The 20305-nt window shown below is 37.7% G+C and overlaps 2 protein-coding genes across 4 annotated transcripts; both read left to right on the top strand.

The window, feature by feature from the left end:
- Positions 1-3743: 3743 nt before the first annotated feature.
- LOC122085245 (protein TIC 62, chloroplastic) lies at positions 3744-11456 on the top strand. Of its 3 annotated transcripts, XM_042653732.1 has the most exons (13): positions 3744-4029; positions 5060-5156; positions 5248-5320; positions 5406-5457; positions 5626-5802; positions 6264-6345; positions 6771-6843; positions 6939-7049; positions 7526-7678; positions 8488-8609; positions 10564-10764; positions 11016-11090; positions 11241-11456. In XM_042653732.1, exons 1-12 carry the CDS (start codon positions 3759-3761, stop codon positions 11068-11070), a joined length of 1467 nt encoding a protein of 488 aa, XP_042509666.1. In that variant the 5' UTR covers positions 3744-3758; the 3' UTR covers positions 11071-11090; positions 11241-11456. The 3 variants fall into 3 exon arrangements, with proteins under 3 accessions (XP_042509666.1, XP_042509667.1, XP_042509668.1); XM_042653733.1 differs by lacking the exons at positions 11016-11090; positions 11241-11456 and having other exon boundaries at positions 8488-8646; positions 10564-10702; XM_042653734.1 differs by lacking the exons at positions 10564-10764; positions 11016-11090; positions 11241-11456 and adding an exon at positions 9299-9656 and having other exon boundaries at positions 8488-8646.
- Positions 11457-15386: 3930 nt separating this feature from the next.
- Positions 15387-19448, top strand: LOC122083642 (EEF1A lysine methyltransferase 4). Its single transcript, XM_042651511.1, has 7 exons — positions 15387-15637; positions 15771-15867; positions 17439-17577; positions 18403-18485; positions 18628-18762; positions 18852-18956; positions 19104-19448. Exons 1-7 carry the CDS (start codon positions 15552-15554, stop codon positions 19230-19232), a joined length of 774 nt encoding a protein of 257 aa, XP_042507445.1. The 5' UTR covers positions 15387-15551; the 3' UTR covers positions 19233-19448.
- Positions 19449-20305: the final 857 nt, after the last annotated feature.

The following is a 20305-nucleotide window of genomic DNA, read 5'->3' as shown; positions in this document are numbered from 1 at the left end:
TAATTGTGACATATACCCATATTATAGGGAGGGGATGGAAACTAATCATGCTCTTCTTCAATTGTCCACTTGCTCAATAGATTTGGTTTGCTTCTTTTGTCTCCTTAAGATATGTTTGCTTTCTAAAGCAATGCTTATATAAACAGATAATTATTGAAATGAAACTCTAAAATGATGCAGAAAAAAAAAAAAGAACAAATAATCAAATAATGCACACAGATTTATGAGGTTCGACAAGATTACCTACATTGTCGTGAGATGAGATCCTGCTTCACTATCAATAAAGAATATGATTATATCACTTGTCCTCATACCTCTCTCAAATTACTTACAGAGGGAGAGAGAGAGAGAGAGAGAGAGAGAGAGAGAGAGAGAGAGAGAGAGAGAGAGGTTTTTTGGTCGATCACCCCATTTAGGAATCTTGTGAGGGATACCTTTTAAGTCGTTCGATTATAAGTACAAAATTTTAATGCGTTGATGTGGAATATTCTATTATATTAGGTTTATATTTGAAATATAGTTGTATATACTTATGTAGACCCCTAGAATTCATCCATCAAAATGAACTTGTTCAAACTTCAAGGGTGAATTTGGTTGATTACCCAAAAAAAATTAATGAACATATTCAAACTTCAGGGGTTGCAAAAGCTGGAGAAGGAGAAGACGAAGGAGCCGAACAATCCACTGGAGATTGGAGATTTTGAAGCCACTAATATCAAAGAGAACTTGTGAAGGCTCTCCGCTGCTTTAATCACAGGTAATGTCGGAGACGGAGAAAAGGAATGAGGTTAACTCAATCTCCTCAAACGAGACTTGCCATTGCAATCACAGGGATTTTGGGTTCGAAAACTAACTCTTAAAAATAAGAGACAGCGATGCGTGAAGAAGGGAAAAGGGTTTGGGGTTGGGGTTTTTTGGAGTATGTGATCTATGGATTATATACTTGATACTTATGGTATATTCAAAACCCTCGTTTTCGTCTTCTCATCTCATTCCCACCCACAACAAAAAATGATCCTAATCGAGAAGGTGTTCATCGCTTCTCTGATTTATCAACAAGTTGCAAGATAAAAATCAAACACAAAGAAGATCAAAGTAAAACACACGCATGCCTAAATTATAAAGCCTCCAACTCAAGATTAGATGATCGATCATCATTGTGGAGCCAAGAATCAGAGAATTTTCAAAACTGAAACTACATCTACCGCTAAAAGGAGAAAACAAAGAAAATAAAGAGAGAAAAAGAGGTGTCGCCTAGGCGAGGGCAGAGCGCAAGGGTTAGTGTTTGAGAAACAAACAAAATTGCTTCATGCCGCTGCAATCAAGCTTTAGAGACAATCAACTTGAAGATCCAACAAGGATTGGAAGAAGCCCCCATGCTACTGAAAGCCTCGTAAGAAATCGAGGAGGAAAATGAAGCCCTGCCTTGCAGGGAGAAGACAAACCAAAGAGCTAGTAGCAAAAACAGCTAGAAAGACCAGGGAGCATTGTATGTCTAGGTTGGGATCATATATATATATATATATATTTTTTTTTTTTTGAGGGTCGTATTTTGTTCCCAACGTATATGGGCGGTGTATGAAATCAATGAACGAATGAGATTTATTGATGCCAATCTCACGGATAAGATTACTCCCAAGCACCAATACGGTTAGCTGAGGTGTTGACCAGAAAAACTTTTGTTATTTATATATATATATATATAGTGAAACCCTATATAAAAAATTTATAAAAATGCCCCATATAGCCTATCACCCCACTTGGGTTCCTCTCTATCTTCATTGATACTTGGTCTTTTTGTCAAAACCCAAGGCTAGAGGGTTAGCATGCATTGTTTTTCAACGGTCATAGTACCTTGGAATGGGTGGTTGTTGAAGATAGTTATCCATCCTTGGTTCTTGTTAGTGAGACTTGAGTTGTCAAGAAGAATCATCCACCGTGCAACTTGTTAATAGTGGTAATTGATATCAGACAAATCCTACAAAAAATTTTCTTACTTGTGAATTCTGTTTTGTAATTAGAGATGAAAACACTCATGCTCGTGATGTTGCCAAATGACCTTCCTACATTCCTAGGTCAGGTTGTTGGGACTAGGGGTGTAAGTTTAGTCCTGACGATCCAAACCCACCTTAATCCGCCCTGAGCCCGAACCCTGTCTAACCGAACTATGAGGGTCAACCTAGCCCAACCCGACCTAACCTTGTGTGGGGTTGGGCCGAGCTTAGATTGAGGCATAGAAAACCCAACCCGACCCTAACATGCCCTGAGTCTAACCTTGATTATTATTGTGCTTTGTAAAATGCATGTGTCTCTCCTAGCCAAGAGAGTTTCTTATTGTTATCATTGAGTTTCTTGTGTAACAAGAATATGATAGAGAACAATATAGCCAAAAGAGAAAGCACAAAACCAAAGGAAAAACTCATCTCTACAACCACGAAATAAGTAATGAGGAGAGGTGGGGGCTTGTAGTACTTGAGTTTCTTGACCCTTATATATTGGAAATTAAGCATTATTGTAAATCAAGATGAAATTCTAACAACAATGAATGATTGGATTATATCTTAATATGTTGGCTTTTCATGGAGGGGATTTAGAAAAAGGGTCATATGGAAAAATAGGGGTACATGAAATTTCCATGAAAGAATGATAAAATATCACGTTCAATATAGTTTAATGGAGGAATTCATTTTAGGATTTTAATTAAAAAATCGTGTTTCAATTCATTTTAGAAATTGAAATCGGAATTGAATCGTATTTATCGGAATGTGATTCCACTAAGAAGACCAGTTAGGGTCAACCCGGCCCAACCTTGAGCCAGGTAGGGTTGTGCCTGAGCATGAACCCAGCAGGGTTGGGTTGAGTAGGGTTAGGTTAGGGTTTTAAGAAACCCGGTCCAACCCGGCCCTGTTTCACCCCTAGTTGGGACTCCTTTTCAGAGGATCTCATACCTATTGTCGAAGTTCTTTTTTTTGCCCTTTTTAGTGGATGAAATAATTTAGCCCCCATAAGCATGGATTTAGGGGACGGTAATGGTATGGGAGATGCCGATACTGACTCAGATTGGATTGGATTGATGAGTATCAGTCGGTTTTGCCCTTTTTTTTTTTTTTTTATGAAAAGTATACATTTTTTTTTTTTACTATTTTACCTTTGATACGATACGGGTAATCAATCCAGATTGCTCAAGGATCAGGGATCGGTCTCAACCAAAAATGATACGATACAGCTAATATAGCCGATATGATATTGATACTTGAAACCATGCCCATGAGTCGATTTGCAAAAAAGAAAAGAAAATGTTAAATACCTCAATTGTAATCTCTAAAAGGTAAAAGGATTTTCAGCCATCAAGTTAGAAGAAATCTTTATCCACTAGTAATGTGACCATAGGATAAAACTCTCATCCATCAAGAAACTCTCACCAATATTGATAATACAAATCTTACCCACGTTGACAAATTTGAAAATACTTTTACCTTGGGTTATCTGAAAATCACAATGGCCATGGAAAAATGACTCGAATCCTCTGTGGCATAACAAGATGTCTAGAGCGCATTCAATATCCAGAAACATCTTAGGTTGCGTATGATTGCCTTGAACTCCATACCTGAACATTTTTTACCATTCGATGCTCGCTAGACACCCTATTGCGCCACGGAGGAATTCAATCCAAAAAGGACTTGGATCGTCCTAAATCCTAATCCCTATGGGAGAATCATGAATGGAATTTCCATTAAAAAAAAAAAAAACATTGGGCAATGGCTAACTCTCTCCAATGGGGCCCATCATATCTACAGGTTGAGCACCTCTATTTCATACCTGTATGTAATGGTCGGGCGAAATCACAAGCCATGGAGCTCCTCTCACTATCTTCTCACGTAAGGACTCCGCTCTCTTCTTCCTCACCAAAGGTTTCAATCGGAAATCGCAGGTTCCTATCTCGTCGGGGCCTTGCATTTCCTGGTAGTGAGAAGTACTCAGATGGTTCGAAGCTCAAATTTCTTTATTTCAGAGCTCAAGCTTCTTCGGGTATGCTCAATCTTCTTTCCCTTCTTACGATCTGGTCTTCTTCCCATTGGTTTCCATTTTTTATTTTCTCTGCACATAGAAGTTTATTCATCTGGTTCTTGACTGGTTTTATGCGACCCTTATGGCTTTTGACGATTTAAATTTCGTTAATGTAATTAGAAAAATTTATAACTTGTGAAGTTGGAAGAACACAGCCATTGCTTCCCAATGGTAGCAGTGGCGGAATCGTTTTGCCTTTTTAACTGTATTATATGAAATATCTGGCCAATATGTTCAAAATGGCGCCCAATTCCACCCACATTCCCAACCCAATTCTTTATGTTGTTGAATCCGTTGAAGCTCAGTTATCCGTGTCAAACTATGGTCCATTGGGAAGAAGTGCTTCTAATAATTGTTATCGCTCTATGCAATTGGGAAGTTGCCCATCCTAATAATAGTTACGCTGGAAGTTTTGTGCAGTAGTGGTCTCTCTATCTGCTTGATGGGTCACAGATACTACTACATCACTTATAACTGAAAGCAAATATTCTTTTGATGATATGTAAGGACTAAGGAATCGAGTACAGAAGTTAAAATATTAATTGACAGGGAAAATGGTGTTCATCAAGATTGGGGCAACCGGGCTGTTGGTGAAGACTAACATAATCGCCCTCTGCTCGTGTGCGGAAAATTTTGGTTTTCATATTGAAATTATACCCAGACCTGAGATAATTATGCTGACTGAGTCTGATTATCTTTGATCATAATGCCACTTTTCCTGTCTTGGTGGATACTTATTTAGACATGAAAAACCATGTATAAAAATCATGGAATGCGTAGAATTAATGAATAGGAGAGGGAGTGTTTGTGCCTAAGATGATGGTTAAACATAATTAGAGAAGATATTTCTTTTCAATCTGATGCTTGTTCCCTTTCCTTTTATCTTTTGTTGCAAGTTGAACTGTAAAAGGTATGATAATCTTCATTTGCTTCCAATTTATTTGTTTCTTGGTTTCCATCATTGAGTTTATTTCTCCATTTGTACATCTAGAGAAGCCAGATGTCATCAAACAGGAAGCCCAGAATAAAGATAAGGATATTGCATTTGTCGCTGGTGCTACTGGTAAAGTTGGTTCACGTGCTGTAAGGTTAAGTCCTACTACACCCTTCATCTCAAAAGTCAAATGATTATTTCAGTGCCTTGTATTTCAAGTTCTTAACTTTAGAAATTTTGATCAGGGAGCTTCTAAAACTCGGGTTCCGAGTTAGAGCATGTGTCAGGAGTCCTCAAAAAGCAGAAAGTCTTGTGCAAGTAAAGCTTTACTTGGTGGTTGTAGAGTTCTAGTTTCATTTCATCCATTCATTATGAATGTAATCATTTTTTCCATTACTTACAGAGTGTTCAAGAAATGAAAATGAATACTGGAGATGCAAGCAGAGAAACTCAATGTAAGACAAGAGAGCTTTGGTGCATAGTTCTGATCTTATATACTGTTGCCTTGAAACATGAGAAATTAGAAAAAGGAAAAAAAAAAATCCAATTGAACATCTGATATTTGTGGTTGACTAGACATGTTTTAAGGCCAGTAACATGTCATTGTTTGGTCTTTAGCCCAGCTGTAGAGAAGCTTGAAATTGTGGAATGTGATCTGGAGAATCAAGATATGATCATACCGGCAATAGGCAATGCATCTGTGGTTTTGTGCTGCATAGGTGCCAGCGAGAAAGAAGTTTTTGATATCACTGGACCATATCGAATTGACTATCAGGCTACTAAAAACCTTATCGATGCAGGTAACCAGGATTAAGACTTTTTCTTCATTGTTATTGTAGTTGGTTTTCAATCAATTATTTTTTTCCTGCTCTGTTACTTTTTGGCATCATGGCCTCACATTAAGGAATGTTCTAATAGACAGACCAGAAAGTCTAGTAGAAATACGTGACTTAAGCCATCAATAGAACTGGGTGATTTTTCTAAATTTTGGGCTTACTTTACTTGATCAGATTACTATTCTCATTGGGTTTAGGTAGAACATGGACATTGTTTTGATTCCCAACCTGCCTGAACCCAGGACAAAGAGGATGCACCTGGCTAACCCGCCAGAATTTTTAATCTGTTGATATCTCTTTATATGTGTTCTGGGGTTCGGGCTGGCACATCCCCACCAAATTGAGAGTTTTTATGTGTGTTTCAACTTATGAATCATCCTGCGGGTCAGATCAGAGAACACTGATTAACTTTCTCAAATATACAGCTACTGTTGCACAAGTTGACCACTTTATTTTGCTCACATCTTTGGGGACAAACAAAATTGGATTTCCTGCAGCTATTCTAAAGTAAGTATATGGTTGAATTTCCCAAAATTTGTACCCAAGAGTTGTATAAACTTTCTGCTTCACTATCAAGTACAAGCAATTTTTCCAAAAGAGGCACCACAAGAGTTGTATTATAGGACCACTACCTCATGGTAGCAGGATTTTTTTTTTTTTTGTGTGTGTGGGGGCGGGGGGGGGACAGGGACTATTGGATGGGTAACTCATGGTATGAGTAAGCTTTATGCTTTTTGCACTCTGGCTTGATTTCTTGGAACTTGGGCCTTTCTTTGTTCGTCTTCTCTGCTTTCTGGTAATAGGTTGTTTTGGTTATCAAGAGAATAAAATGGAGAGTTTGTCAATTCTTTGCGAACAGTTCCTTTCTCGCTAAGATCAAACACTAGTATACCATTTATCTAATTGACTGACCTTCGATTCTGCTGCCAAAGTTTGTTTTGGGGAGTCCTGATTTGGAAAAGAAAAGCAGAGGAAGCATTGATAGCCAGTGGTCTTCCTTACACTGTGAGTGTCTACCATACTGCTCCATATTTATTGAATCCATGGTCCAGATATATCTTGATTCAACTTTGTTTCCCTTATTTATTACTTATTTTCAGGTAGTTAGGCCTGGAGGAATGGAGAGACCGACTGATGCTTACAAGGAAACTCATAATATTTTCCTCGCAATGGAAGATACTTTATTTGGTGGCCAAGTCTCAAACCTTCAGGTACTCATGGAAATATGCACTAGTTACATTGTGGATCCAATCTCTTGCAGATGGGATCCGATGGAACTAATGCTATACAAATTCCCATAAATCCTGTTTTTTTGGGTGTTCATGAAGGATATTGAGGAAATTGTCACCACATTCACATTCTTCTATGATCTTTTTCTTTTTTATGAAACATTCTTCTATGCTTTGGTTCTATTGCCATGAATCTAAATTTTGGCTTCTTGCGATCAAATAACAGATATTTTATTAATGCCAGATGCAAAAGGCATAAGTTCAACATTTGGTCCCTCAATCAATAATTGTATACGAACGTAGTAGTATATACACCAGCACATTTTCTTTTTGTTACAGTGCAGTCATTATCTATAACTTCCATGTAACAGCCATTATATTTTTATTTTTTATTTTTAATTTATGAGGTGGGTCTGGTTTCCTTTTCAATTTCTCATGTGTTATAATCTGTGCTGTAGGTGGCAGAACTCATGGCATTTATGGCAAAAAATAGAAGCATGTCTTACTGTAAGGTAGTGGAAGTAATTGCAGAAACAACTGCACCACTAACACCCATGGGGGAGCTTCTTGCTAGGATACCATCTCAACGTGTAGATAGTTCCACATCCAAGGTAGTTCAATTCAATGCTTGCCAAAGGAAGATAATTTCAATCTGTAAAATGCTCTGAATAGTATTAGTTGGAACCATATACATATTGGACAGCAATTCTTCTATCAGAAAAATCAATGCCAAGACCTAAATTCAAGTGTATTTCAACCACAATTCTTAACTCCTGCTAAGGATTCAACGTCAGGAATTGACTCAAGGAGACCCATTTACTTATCCATAAAAGTGCAATAATGGAAGAGTTTCTATCAAGAAAACAAAGTCAACTATATTATATTGGAAATATAATAGCACAGAAATACAAAAGCGAAGATAAATCAAGAAAGTACAATGCTGATTAGAAGATTATACAGGTTAAGGATACTTTGTCAATCAATTTTAAACTTTTGATGTTTACATATTATGGCTTACATAATTTTCTTTTTACATCTTTTGGTTCTTTTCCCTGTGTTTTCTTTTTATTCCTGTATATAAATCTATTTATCTTCTGTTTGAAGATGCTCCAATTGTGTGTTATGTGTGTATGCAGACATTCATGCATGTATATATATATATATATACACATATATCTAATATTCAATACACAAGTACTCTTTTGGAGTCATAAATATGTACTGAGTATGTAAACAAGAAGCTAAAAGCATGTTCAGTACGGATACAGTGCTAACAAGCATATTGGCTCCTAAAAAATTGGGAAAAAGGGGTAGCCCTTGTTACATAAGTCCAAATATTGGCCACTTCATATTTCCGACTCATTATCTGATTTTCTCTGATAAGTTTGTGAGGAGCTAAAATAATTTGCTTTTTCTTCAGGGAATTCAAGATGCAAATTTACCTGGTCCTTCGCCTGAAGCTGAAGCTAAGAGCACTGCCATCGTGGAAGAACCTGCCCAAGTGAAAGCGTGGCTGACAAAGCCACTCTCTCCATATATTATGTAATGCAGCTTGATCAATGTTACCTCTAATTAGAAAGTGAGTTATCATAACAGAAAAAAAAAACCAATGCACGAGGCTCCCTCCAAACACATAATGAATTTTAGAAGGTATGAAGATTTGGAAACCACCAACACCTCTGACTCCTAACCCAAGCACCTCTCCTGGTGTTGCCAAAGGAAGATATGCATGGGCTGAACAGACAGTCTCAAAGTCTTCCCCTTCATATGCTTAGACTAGTTTATCAAAATCCCCAAGCACGGCTGCTGAGAAGGAATTGAGCTAATCTACCCAAAACAGAAGTCAATAAAGCTAGGCCTCTATCTTCTCATATTATGTAAGCTGTTGTGGCCATCATAAAAGCTGCTCAGCCCTTTTGTTTATTTTCCCTGAATTTTTTCATTTTGTGCATTCTGTTATTCTGATCTGAAACCACCATCATCTCCAACTCCAACCCCACCTTCACCTTCACCTTTAAGTCCTGAAAAATTGTCAGACCCTGAGACTCCAGATGCTCGAGTTACCATACAGGGACAACAGGCATTATTGAGGCAAAATCAGCCAAAACTGGAGTGCAGGAGACACTGCCTCCCTCTCCTTATACTGCATGACCCAGTTTGGCCTAGAGCTTGCCTATCATAGAATGATAATGACATGATGGTTTCTTTACAAGTTGATATCATTTTGACAGTTACAAGGATTTGAAGCCACCTACTTCTCCAACCCCAACACCAAGTGGTTCCAAGGAAGGATTTGTTGGTTCTGCACTGCCAGTAGGTGCTGTTTTACCATCTACAACAGTTAGTGTTGTATCAAAGAGAGAACTATCCAAGTGATTGGAGAGGATTTACCCCATGTTCCAACTCAGAAGAAAAGTCATCTTTCACCTTATTCTGTGTCAGACAATTATTATTGTTATTATTCTCAGTAATGTTGGTTTGCCCTAATTGTAACCTCCCTTTTACTACTGCTGCTGATTCTGTTATGTATTTTTCCCCCGTTTCTGAACCATTATATACAAATTGGAGGTACAACTCATCTTTCTGTTACTGCTTTTACTGGTACTGTATCTGGCGAAATTGCTGAGGTCACTGCTGCTCTATTTGAATAAATGATTCCCAGATCCTGTGAAGCATTTTTTATGTACAAATTAGTATCATATGGATAATTTAAGGTTCAAAACGTTTACCACTATTATGTTAGGAAGTTGCTTCCATATCTAGAGAGAGGGAAAGCACTAAAAAATTGTATGAATTTTTATTCTCTTAATATCCGTATAGTTCTCTCTTAGAGAATGGGCCCTGGCGCAACGGTATGGTTGCTCCATTGCAACCTAGAGGTCTTGGGTTCAAGTTGGGAAACATCCTCTCTGTAATGTGAGGGTAAGACTGCATATATTATGACCCTCCCCAGACCCTGCAGTGGCGGGAGCTTTGAGCACTGGGTACACCCTTTTTATCTGTATAGTTCTTTCTTGATCTCTTAGGTTATACAACAGTAAGTTTGCTCCATTGCGACCTAGTGGTCATGAGTTTGAGTTGGGAAACAGCGTCACCACGAATCGGGGGTAAGGTTACGTACATTATGACCCTCCCCAAACCCCACAGTGGTGGGAGCCTCATAGACTCGGTTCGCCCTTTTTTTTATGACTGTTTAGAGGAGGAATTATTTCCTCATTATAAACAAATCCTAGAGCTTGAATTGGTCAAAGTCATTTAGACTATGGACTGTGATGGTCTCTTAGGTTATACAGGACCAAGAATAAGTTCCCAAATTTGTTAAGCATTTTGCTAAGTCGAGGTATATTTTTTTGCTTCTAAATATGAATATCGTTCTTCTCTTTGTAGGCATCATGCAAGTTACTGCCTATGTCATTGTACCGATTGGCTTCTTGCTAGTACTTTGTGTTCACTTTTTTCTTTCTTTCTCTAGTTTATGTGATCCTCTTTTTCTCAGGTATGATGACTTGAAGCCACCAACTTCACCGTCCCCCAGTGTACCTACAGTATCACTTGTCTCAACATCTAGTAGTGATGGTGCTCCTCCGTTATCAACCACATCAGGCAACGGATCAGCTCAACCTCCACCACTTGATAAGCCATCAGACAAACATCACTCTATGGAACCAAAACCAAGGCCACTTTCACCTTTTTCTATGTAGGCTATAAGCTTGCTCTTTTATTTACTGCTAGCTTTCATTATTTGCTTGATGATTTTCTGGAGGAGGAATTATTTCCTCATTATGAAGAAATCCTAGAGCTTGAATTGGTCCATGTTATTTTGTATTTTAGTCTCCATTTAAGTGAAAGATAATATCCCTGTTTAGGTATATGCTTTAATTTAACTCTTCAAAAGTTCTAAGAAAGTCTGACCAAACTTTCATCTGGGTTCTTTCCTCCAATAAACAGGTATGAAGATTTAAAGCCTCCAACCTCCCCTATACCATCCCCAAAGAAGTGTTAGGACATTTATCAATCTAACAGGTAAAAGATGCAACTCAAAACTCCCTTGTTTAATTTCAGTGAATAACCATCATTTGCCTGGAAACCATGACCTGGAAATTGTTGACTATCCCCTCTTTAATCTGAAGTGAAAATCCAGTCTAACAACACTTGATTGTCTTACTATTACAGATCTCCTTTGAAACAATGCGTTGGGGATTTACTGGGTGCACTTGCCCTCAGTTCCAGCAGGGACTAACTATTGGAAATTCAGTATTATTTTCTGTGTATGTCTTTTTGGCTATATTGTCTCATCATTGGATCTGATGGCCCACAAAAAATGTAAAGTACATCATATTCAAATTTCATCTCAACAAATGGAATATAGCTGATTGATTGAACAGCCTAGATGGATGACTTGCTGATGCACATACAAATCAGATGAAATCATATATTTATTTTTAATAAACATATGTAGTGGCCTCCTAATTTTTTTAGCCTGTGATTGGCTGGAGAGATATCCACAGAAATAAATCCATGCAAACCATTAATGCTCATCCCTTGAAATCCTAAAACCTTGGATTTGCTTGTATAAGAGTTGCTTGAGTATGTGAACCATTGCAAATTTGAGATTGAACATCTTTGTTATGAGAAAATTTGGAACTGGTAAAATGCATTCTTGGTTGGAGATCGATTTTTCTGGGATACCCTAACAGATGAGAGAGGTTGAGCCTCAGTCTTGCATGCCACTGTTATGGTCAAAACAATGATGGTATGCCTAGGTTTACTTGGTAAACTCATAGAGGTTATTAAACCAAATCAATTGAATATCTGTTTTGAATGTGGGCAAGGCCCTCTTTTTATAGCTTGAGGGTCTCCTTCTACCACTCAACTTCAAATAGAAACAAATTTCATCCAAAATTGTTGGATTTTGGGAGAGATATGAGTGGTTTGGCATCAATGGTCAGAAAATAGGATAAAATCCTTTCAACCGATCACAGTTTGAAGCCCTTTCCGAAAGTTTGTTGACCAGATATCTAGATGTGAACCAAATAGGGTCCTTTATGTTGTGTTCTACACCTTATTGCATATTCTCTTTTGTTAGATGTGCTTTTTTTGTTTAACAACTTCACTCCTTATAATAATTCAGATTTCCATGGTTTTTATACTTTTGATTAATTTCCGGTAGAGCTATTTAAAATTGATTCTGAACCTCAGTCAGTTCCTGTATTATGCAACTCTGCAAATCAAGAAGGCAACCCTATTATAGCACCTTAATGTCCTGGCATTTACTATCACTAAATAACCAACCCAACAAGCCTCCTACCGTCATTGACATTGAAGCACTACAAACAAGCATGATATCCCCTAGGATAAACACTTAAGGCACCTGTGTGTTGTTGCACAATACGCGACCTTATACACCTCTCCCTTCACCTTGTGTATGCAGGAAAAAGGTCTCATATCCATTGAACTCTCTCTTATGTTTGCAGGGTGTCTGATATCCTGAAAGGTGAAAGGATCTTGAGGTAGAACCTAAATTTCAGGTGCTGATCCATTCTAGGAACCCAACCAAAGATAATTTTATTGGAAACCATGTGTTGTTCACCCGAAGCCTTAGAATTGAACCTTATGAGATCTTATATTTCATTGTTCCTCGGTAGCTCAGTGGTGAGTGGTCGGCTGTTAATCAGTTGTAGGTTCGAATCCTACTTGGGGAGATTTGATTCATTCTAAGTTCAATGAATTCAGAAAGAAAGTGTTAGTTTTGGAGGCCTCTCTGTCAAGGGATTCTCCCTTGCTCGTGACTGAAGGAAAACTCGGTCCAAAAACCAAAACAAAAGATGGATGTAGTAGATTCAGGCGATCTCATTCTTTTTTATAATGGTGGTAGAAATAGTACTCTCCCAGGCATTTGGATTCAAGGATTGTGCACTTACTCTCAGAGGATAAAATCAAGGGCTGGGCTATCCTATTAGGTTACTAGCAACCAACACATATATGGATATTTAGAACTAATAATTTTTCTTTCAGGCAATTGAATCCATCTTTTGAGAGCGACAGTAGCCACAATTCTTGAACTCAAATGTCTAAGACATTAATGTTTGCCTAAGGCTTACTTGATGCACCATGTAAGTTATATTTTCCACTTAAAAATTGTAGCATGTGATTTTGGACCCCAAATTAGAAATGAAAATTGGGAGATGATTCTTTGGCCAAGCAGGGTGGGTACTCTACAGTCTGCACACCCTCTCACATTGATTTTTTTTTTTTAATCATGATTTTTTACACTTTAAAAAATCAATATGATAATATGTGAGAAGACATAGTGTATGCCTTAGGCTTAGAAAGCCTTTTAATTAGAAGCCTTTTTTTTCCATGAAAATTAATTAAAAGGCGAAAGAACGCCACCCATAGGCACAAGTACGCACGCCAGTGGGCATGGCCAATGGGAAGGTGCTGTGCAAACATCTTTACTACAGGACAACACTATATTTTCAGAGCCATTTTGTCTAGCATAGACACATGCTAACGGATGGCATTCTTTCTTCTGTAAATCATACATTGCGTCAATTTATGAATCATGGTTTTTCATTCCAACTTCTTGTGGACCTTTTCTTCAATCCTTGAAACTTTATATTAGGCTATGCCATGTTCCATCATTCTTTATCTTCATGTGCACTTAAAAGGGGTTTGCTTGATGGTTATTTAAGTTTGAAATTTTCCCAGAAGAAAGTTTCTTGTTCGAGAGCGTGGCTCATGCGCATGCATCCTTGTGTATCTCTCTCTATACACAAGATTAGGGCTGCACTCTACACCTCCACAGGTGGTCACAACGGAGCAGTTCAACGCGTGACCACCTGTAGAGCCTTGATTTGGTACATTTGTACCTATCTCCACAACCTAATCTGTTGTCCGAGAGCGTGGCTCATGCACTCTACTCATGCACATGCACTCTTGTGTACCTTTGTCATTCCTATCACTCAGAAACACTCAAATGACTTCTCGTCCTCTTCCCATGGATGGCAATGATGTTGTTGCAGATTCTTGCTCAGCTTGGACCTGCAAACCACAGGTCAAAAAACTAGTTTGGAGGGGACTTCGGGAAGAGTGCTCTAATGCCTAAGTAACTCGGGTGAGAATAGAGAAGGAAATAGGTAGAGTTCTGACCATACTAAGTGTCTTACCCTCAAAATCTTATAAGTGTTCCTTAGGTAGTGGTCGGTGGTCCCTCCCATTGGCTAACTGATTTTTTTCTCTTTTGGTGTGGACTCGTTCACCACCATTGGTAGACTGGTCACCATCTAAGCTAAGGTGGTGGATACCATAATGGCTAATCATGGTGGCAATGGTTAACCCAACCATGGTTACCTTAGGGTAAGATGACCGTTTAACGTGATCAAGGTTAGGTCCATTAGCCTTACTTAGGTTTACAAACAATTACGGATGTCATTATCCCATGATTATATAAGGGATTCAGGTGACACATGGGCAGTGGGTCCCACCCAAAGAATAAGGCATATGGTCATCATAGGTCATCCTTCCTTATGAGCGTCTTTGGTTGGTGTCATTAAGGACAACCAAGCTTGGTCGAGGTGGCCATCTTCTATAGTTCTGACAAGGTTCTTGGTCAAGGTACTAAGTACTGACCATAGATGCTATTGGACGGTATCATAATGGTATATCACTTATCCATTTTTTGTAATAAAAAATAGGAGAAAATAACTCTGTCTAGTGTTTCCCACGCCTAGACATAGTTGGGCATAAACCCAGTTGTCCATGTGCATGTTGGGTTTTTTCACATTTGACTGTCTGGGCATGGTAACACTAGTGGACAAGGTTCCCTTGACCATGAAAAAGGGGAAAATATAGCTGCCTAGTCGTGTGTCCCTACTTCCAGACACAAGGGTGGCGAAAAAAGACTACCCTGCCTTTAGTTGGATGCTTGTATACCCCTAGTTGGTCCCCACGTTGACGTAGTGGCTACATGACTAGGTAGCGATCGCCAACCCTGAACAAAAACATTTCAATCCATTGTCACCTAGACTCGTTTGGATACCTTGTTTCACCCAGACCCGGGTTCAAAACCAGGCTATGGAATTTTACATATGGCTGCCCTCTGCGGAACTCTGGAATTATATGACAACATTTTGTTGATCTCCTAGGCAGGGTTTTTAAAAACGGATGTGGGGATTGAATCGGCCAGAATCGACCGGAAACGAAACAGATTCCACAGGAATCGGCTGGATTAGTCACAGACTCACTGCTGATTCTGATACGAATAGACCGATTCACCGATCATATTTCTTATTTTCAAAAAGCTCCTTGCCGCTTGCTCAGAGATTACATATTTTCTCTCTCTGGGCTGGCCGCTGGGGCCTGGGAGTCTTAGGATACATTAGATTTAGGGCTTTTGGAGCCAGTGTTATCTGTTTGTGAAAACTCCCAGCTGAGATCGAGAGTGGCAGACACTGCACAGGTAGCACGCATCATAGATCATTCATGGCCGCTAAGCAAAGTTCTGCGGTGGCAAAGAAGGCCGAGGTTGGTCCGTCGACTGTTCTGGCCTACCTCGACACTCATTACTGGTGAGTTTTCTTTCTGCAATTTTACGCAATTTTGTATGTCTAGGTCTTGATTTTGGATTCCTTTATTGAAAAAATTAGGATTGGTAAAATTGGATTAATGGGAGAGAACATTGTTTTCCTTCCTTTTTTCCAGGGACGACAGGTTTTCATCTGAGGAGCATTACGAGTGGTTAAAGGACTATTCTCATTTCCGCCATCTCATTCAGGAGCATGTGAAACCTAATGCTTCTGTACGTATCCACCTTCATTTGGGTGTCTATGTTTTTCAACCTTTTTTTTTTTTTCTCCCTCCCTATAGAGAAGATTTTTAGTCTATTTGTTTGGGTGCTTCTGTTGCTGCTTACCTTAGTTTTAGCATTCTTTCTTCAGCTTCAGAATTTTGTGTTTTCACTGTTGCAATGTAACCGGGTCATAACTTGATCACTCTCATGTAGTAAATAAAATATCATAATAATTATTAGACACTTCATTGTGAATGAAATTATTAGCGTTAATATGTCGGAATTTTCTCTAACTATTACCATTTTTTTTTGTGGGGGGGGGGGGGGGGGACAGGGACCTTATATTAGCATTTGAATGAGGTTATGTTGTCATTTTTGTGTATTATATTTTTATCCTGCCACGTCTTCACATGCATCCCATCTTTTGCCTTTACAATGGTCCTTGCTGAACTTTACATTAGTCAAATTCATATACCATTGATGCAGCCTGTAATTTCAGTCATATTGTGAAGATTATAAATAATTGGATGCCAGCTAAAAAATTTCTTTGTTTTTCTCAATTACGGGATTAAATTTCCTGGAACCTCCTAAATGGATGAACTAATTGAAAGCAAAAAATACAAGGGGTGGAGAATGCAGAACTGTCCTCCATTGGGACCAATTTGCTGTCTCAGATCAACCCTTGTGATGATGCTTGACATTCTCCGGCAGGAGGTTGAAGACAACAGCAAAGTGCTTGGCAGTCTTCTAGTTTCAACTCGTTTCTCAAGTCAGTCTTTGATGGCAAGAGATTGATACGTTGTCTAGAGTGGAACTAGAGACCCCAATCCCCTTTATCTCTCCTTTGGATAACTACCTCCCATCAAGGTAGTTGTCTTAAGGAGAGTGTGTAATGTTGGTATCCCCACTTCCTTTATGATGACGTGGCATGGGCCACATCAGCTTCCACTGATTGTGCTCGACTCCTGCACTCTACAACTATTGGTTCAACACTTAATGGTTTACCATTGCTTTTTATTTTCTTTCTCAATTATGATAAGATGATCCATTGGTTAATATAGCTAAAATGCTTATTGTCTCATAGTGATTATATTTTCTTTACATTACTTAGATGCACCTTCAAGTCTATATTCCTCTTCTTTTCGGCTCCCGAATCTGGAACGAAATTCCGAATTATCAATCATTGTCAGATTCTGAGATGAGCTTATATTAATAAAGTTTAGATGCAAGTTACTGGAAGTCCCATTGTTCATTCCAGACAGATCTAAATCCAAATAAAAGTTTATCCGTATACAAATGAAATGTTTTGATAAATGGATGGAATAGAAGCATATGTTGGGATATAGTACATACTGTTTTTGAATTAAAATACCCTGGTCTAATACTGATTGGGCATTAATTATTAATCTGCTGGATGATGGAGCTTTTAGATCTGGTATTTTTATGTTCAATTGTAAAAGGGTTCTCTTAGTCCTTTTTTTTTTTTTTAATGTATTCTGATTCTGAAATTTCTTCAAAGCGTATTTTATTTAATTGTTGTTGCGATAAAATATTCTATTTGTGCAACAACTGAAATGAAGGTCTTGGAGGTTGGCTGTGGAAACTCCCAGTTGTGTGAAGAATTATACAAAGATGGGATTACTGAAATAACATGCATTGATATCTCAGCCGTTGCTGTGGAGAATATGCAGAAACGTTTACTTGCCAAGGGATTTAAAGGTTTGTGGTTAGCATTTACACAAAATATTTACAAATAGTAATTTTTTATCACGAGTTATGCAGAATATAAAAGATGAAAATTAAAAAAAAAAAAAAGGCCCTTAAGTTGCAAATGAGAAATGTTTTAGGGTTCTGGAGTCTTTTGAAAGTAACCAAAAAAAAAAAAGGATTATTTTCAAAACATCAGATAACAAGGCATAATACCTGAAACTCCCCACCACCTCCAAAAAAAAAAAAAAAAATTGTTTTTTTGAGAAGTCTTGGTTCACTCACTGTACATCCTTTAACCAAATGTAGTCCATTTTTCTTTTATATATATATATAATGGGCAATGGGTATATGCAGAATTCCTGCCTGCGTGCCTTAGTCCCAACTCCCAACTCATATTAACATATTCCAGCTACTTGGAAAAAGGAGAAAATATGCTTTATTCTTCCAGTGGATTGGGGTTTGAAATGACAGTAGAGGATACCTTCATACCTTGCCTAAATTTCTTTGCCCTGCCCCTGCTGTTGCTTTCTATATCTCATGAATTACGGAGGAGATGTTGCTTAATCTTAACGCTGTATAACATTTATTTATTTATTTATTTTATTATTATTATTTTTTTTAAGAGAATCATGAAATAATACTCATTGATATTTAGTAGTATTTCAATTCACTCATCAGTTCTGAATAGAGTATTAACCTTGAAAGTAATGCCATTTAATTATCTCATAATTACTAATTGAGAAGTAGTGTAAGTCTGGTGACTTCCCAGTTTATGTCCTGGAGTATCTAACTCATTATTGTTCACCATTCATTTTATGACCTTTATATGATCAGACATGAAAGTTCTGGAGGCTGACATGCTGGATCTGCCCTTTGGCAATGAGTGCTTCGATGTGGTTATTGAAAAGGGAACCATGGTAATTATACAAGGCGCAAGGAAAATATTCCTTTTTTCCTTTCAGAATTATGGTTGTCTACTCTTTGTTGGTTATATGTTATCTGTCATATCTGTTACTATATTTTGATTGAGGCAAGTATGTAAACATTTTAATCTTGAAGGATGTATTGTTCGTGGACAGTGGTGACCCATGGAACCCAAGACCCACAACTGTAACTAAAGTATTGGCAATGCTGCAAGGTGTTCATAGGGTTCTGAAACCTAGTGGAATTTTCATCTCAATTTCTTTTGGTCAGGTAAAAAGCAAATGAATGATGATGTTCCCCTTACCAGGCCCCAAGTATTATCATCTACTAATGCTGCTTGTAATTTCTATCTCCATTAGCCACACTTCAGGCGTCCTTTGTTTGAAGCTCCAGAGTTTACCTGGTCCATCGAATGGGAAACTTTTGGTGATGGATTCCACTATTTCTTCTACATCCTGAAGAAGGTCCGTATAAAACTAAAATTATGGTTAGAATCATATTTAATGTTCATGTGAGCTGTCTTTATATGATCTTATAGCTCATGAAACTCTTCCATGATTATTTGACATTTTCTGGTTTGTATTTTTATTTGTTGTCATTCATTCATTTAGGGGAAGAGATCAACAGATTGCGAAGGATTGAACCAGAGAATTGACATGCCATCTATTTGTTTACTTCACGAGGAGTTAGAGAATGAAGATTTTATTTTTCGAACAAATGTTGATGAGTGGGATAGTTAGATATCGATGTAACTTTTCAACACAGATTAGACAAGCAGAATTTTTTCTGGCTAACTGAAGCCAAGTTGTTTACAATGTATCATTGTTGAGTTAATTGATTTTCTAGATGTACTCTTGAAGATATTCTGACTTGGATACACATACTACAGCCATTGTTTTCCATTAGGCTGTACTTGTATTATTATTATTAGTTACTGATTTTACTTTACCTGGTAATTTTCTTTTTTATGCGAGTTTAACCATTGTTGGCAAACCAGGTTTTGACTCGGAAAACTAGGCCGAGTTTGGTCAAAAGATTAGAAACCTGACCAAGGGTCATGGAGACTCATCCTGTATTAAAAAATGAAAAAACTTGAAGCAAATCATACCGAGTCATTCAAGACTCGTTTGTTTTGCCCGAGTCACAACAAAACGGTTGATTCTTGAAAAAAAAAATTAAGTCGGCATTTTTAAATATTTTCAAACTAAAATATATTCTAATGATGTTAAATGTTCAATGTCTGAGGTCTTCTGTATTGAATTTAGTGAGTATTGAATATATACATCTAAATTTTAATTGAAAAAACATGATTCATAACCGTAAGTCCATAACACCTCCAAGGCCGATTTTATCACTTTCATCCAAGAGACGATGAATGATGGGCTTCATAAAAAAAATTTGAAAAACAAACACTTTTATTATGTTTTGTGTCATTTATTTGGATTACTTAAGAAAGATTAGTATGTAAATAAGAGGGGGAAATTTGACATGACTTGCCTGGTTTTTTGCAACTCTCTCTTACTCACTAGGTTTGAAGAGAATGAGTCGAGACACAAAACCTGGTTTTCCAATAATGAATTAAACCTGAAAAATACGTTTATTATTTATGCTGCGTTTGGTAGTCATTTAGTTTCAGAAACGACATTTCGTGTCAAAAACAGAATTTTCAGTTTTTATGTCAAAATGTCATTTTAAAACAAAAAAAATAATATTTGGCGAACCTGTTTCAGGATCGATTACCTTAGTTGTTCATTTTTTTGTATTTGGAACGAAATTGAAATGACAGAATAAGGTTTCATTGTTCCATCATTTT

This window comes from Macadamia integrifolia, chromosome 7, assembly GCF_013358625.1.
Source record: "Macadamia integrifolia cultivar HAES 741 chromosome 7, SCU_Mint_v3, whole genome shotgun sequence".
In the NCBI taxonomy this organism is placed as follows: Eukaryota; Viridiplantae; Streptophyta; class Magnoliopsida; order Proteales; family Proteaceae; genus Macadamia; species Macadamia integrifolia.
This window is presented reverse-complemented; position numbering and strand designations above follow the sequence as displayed.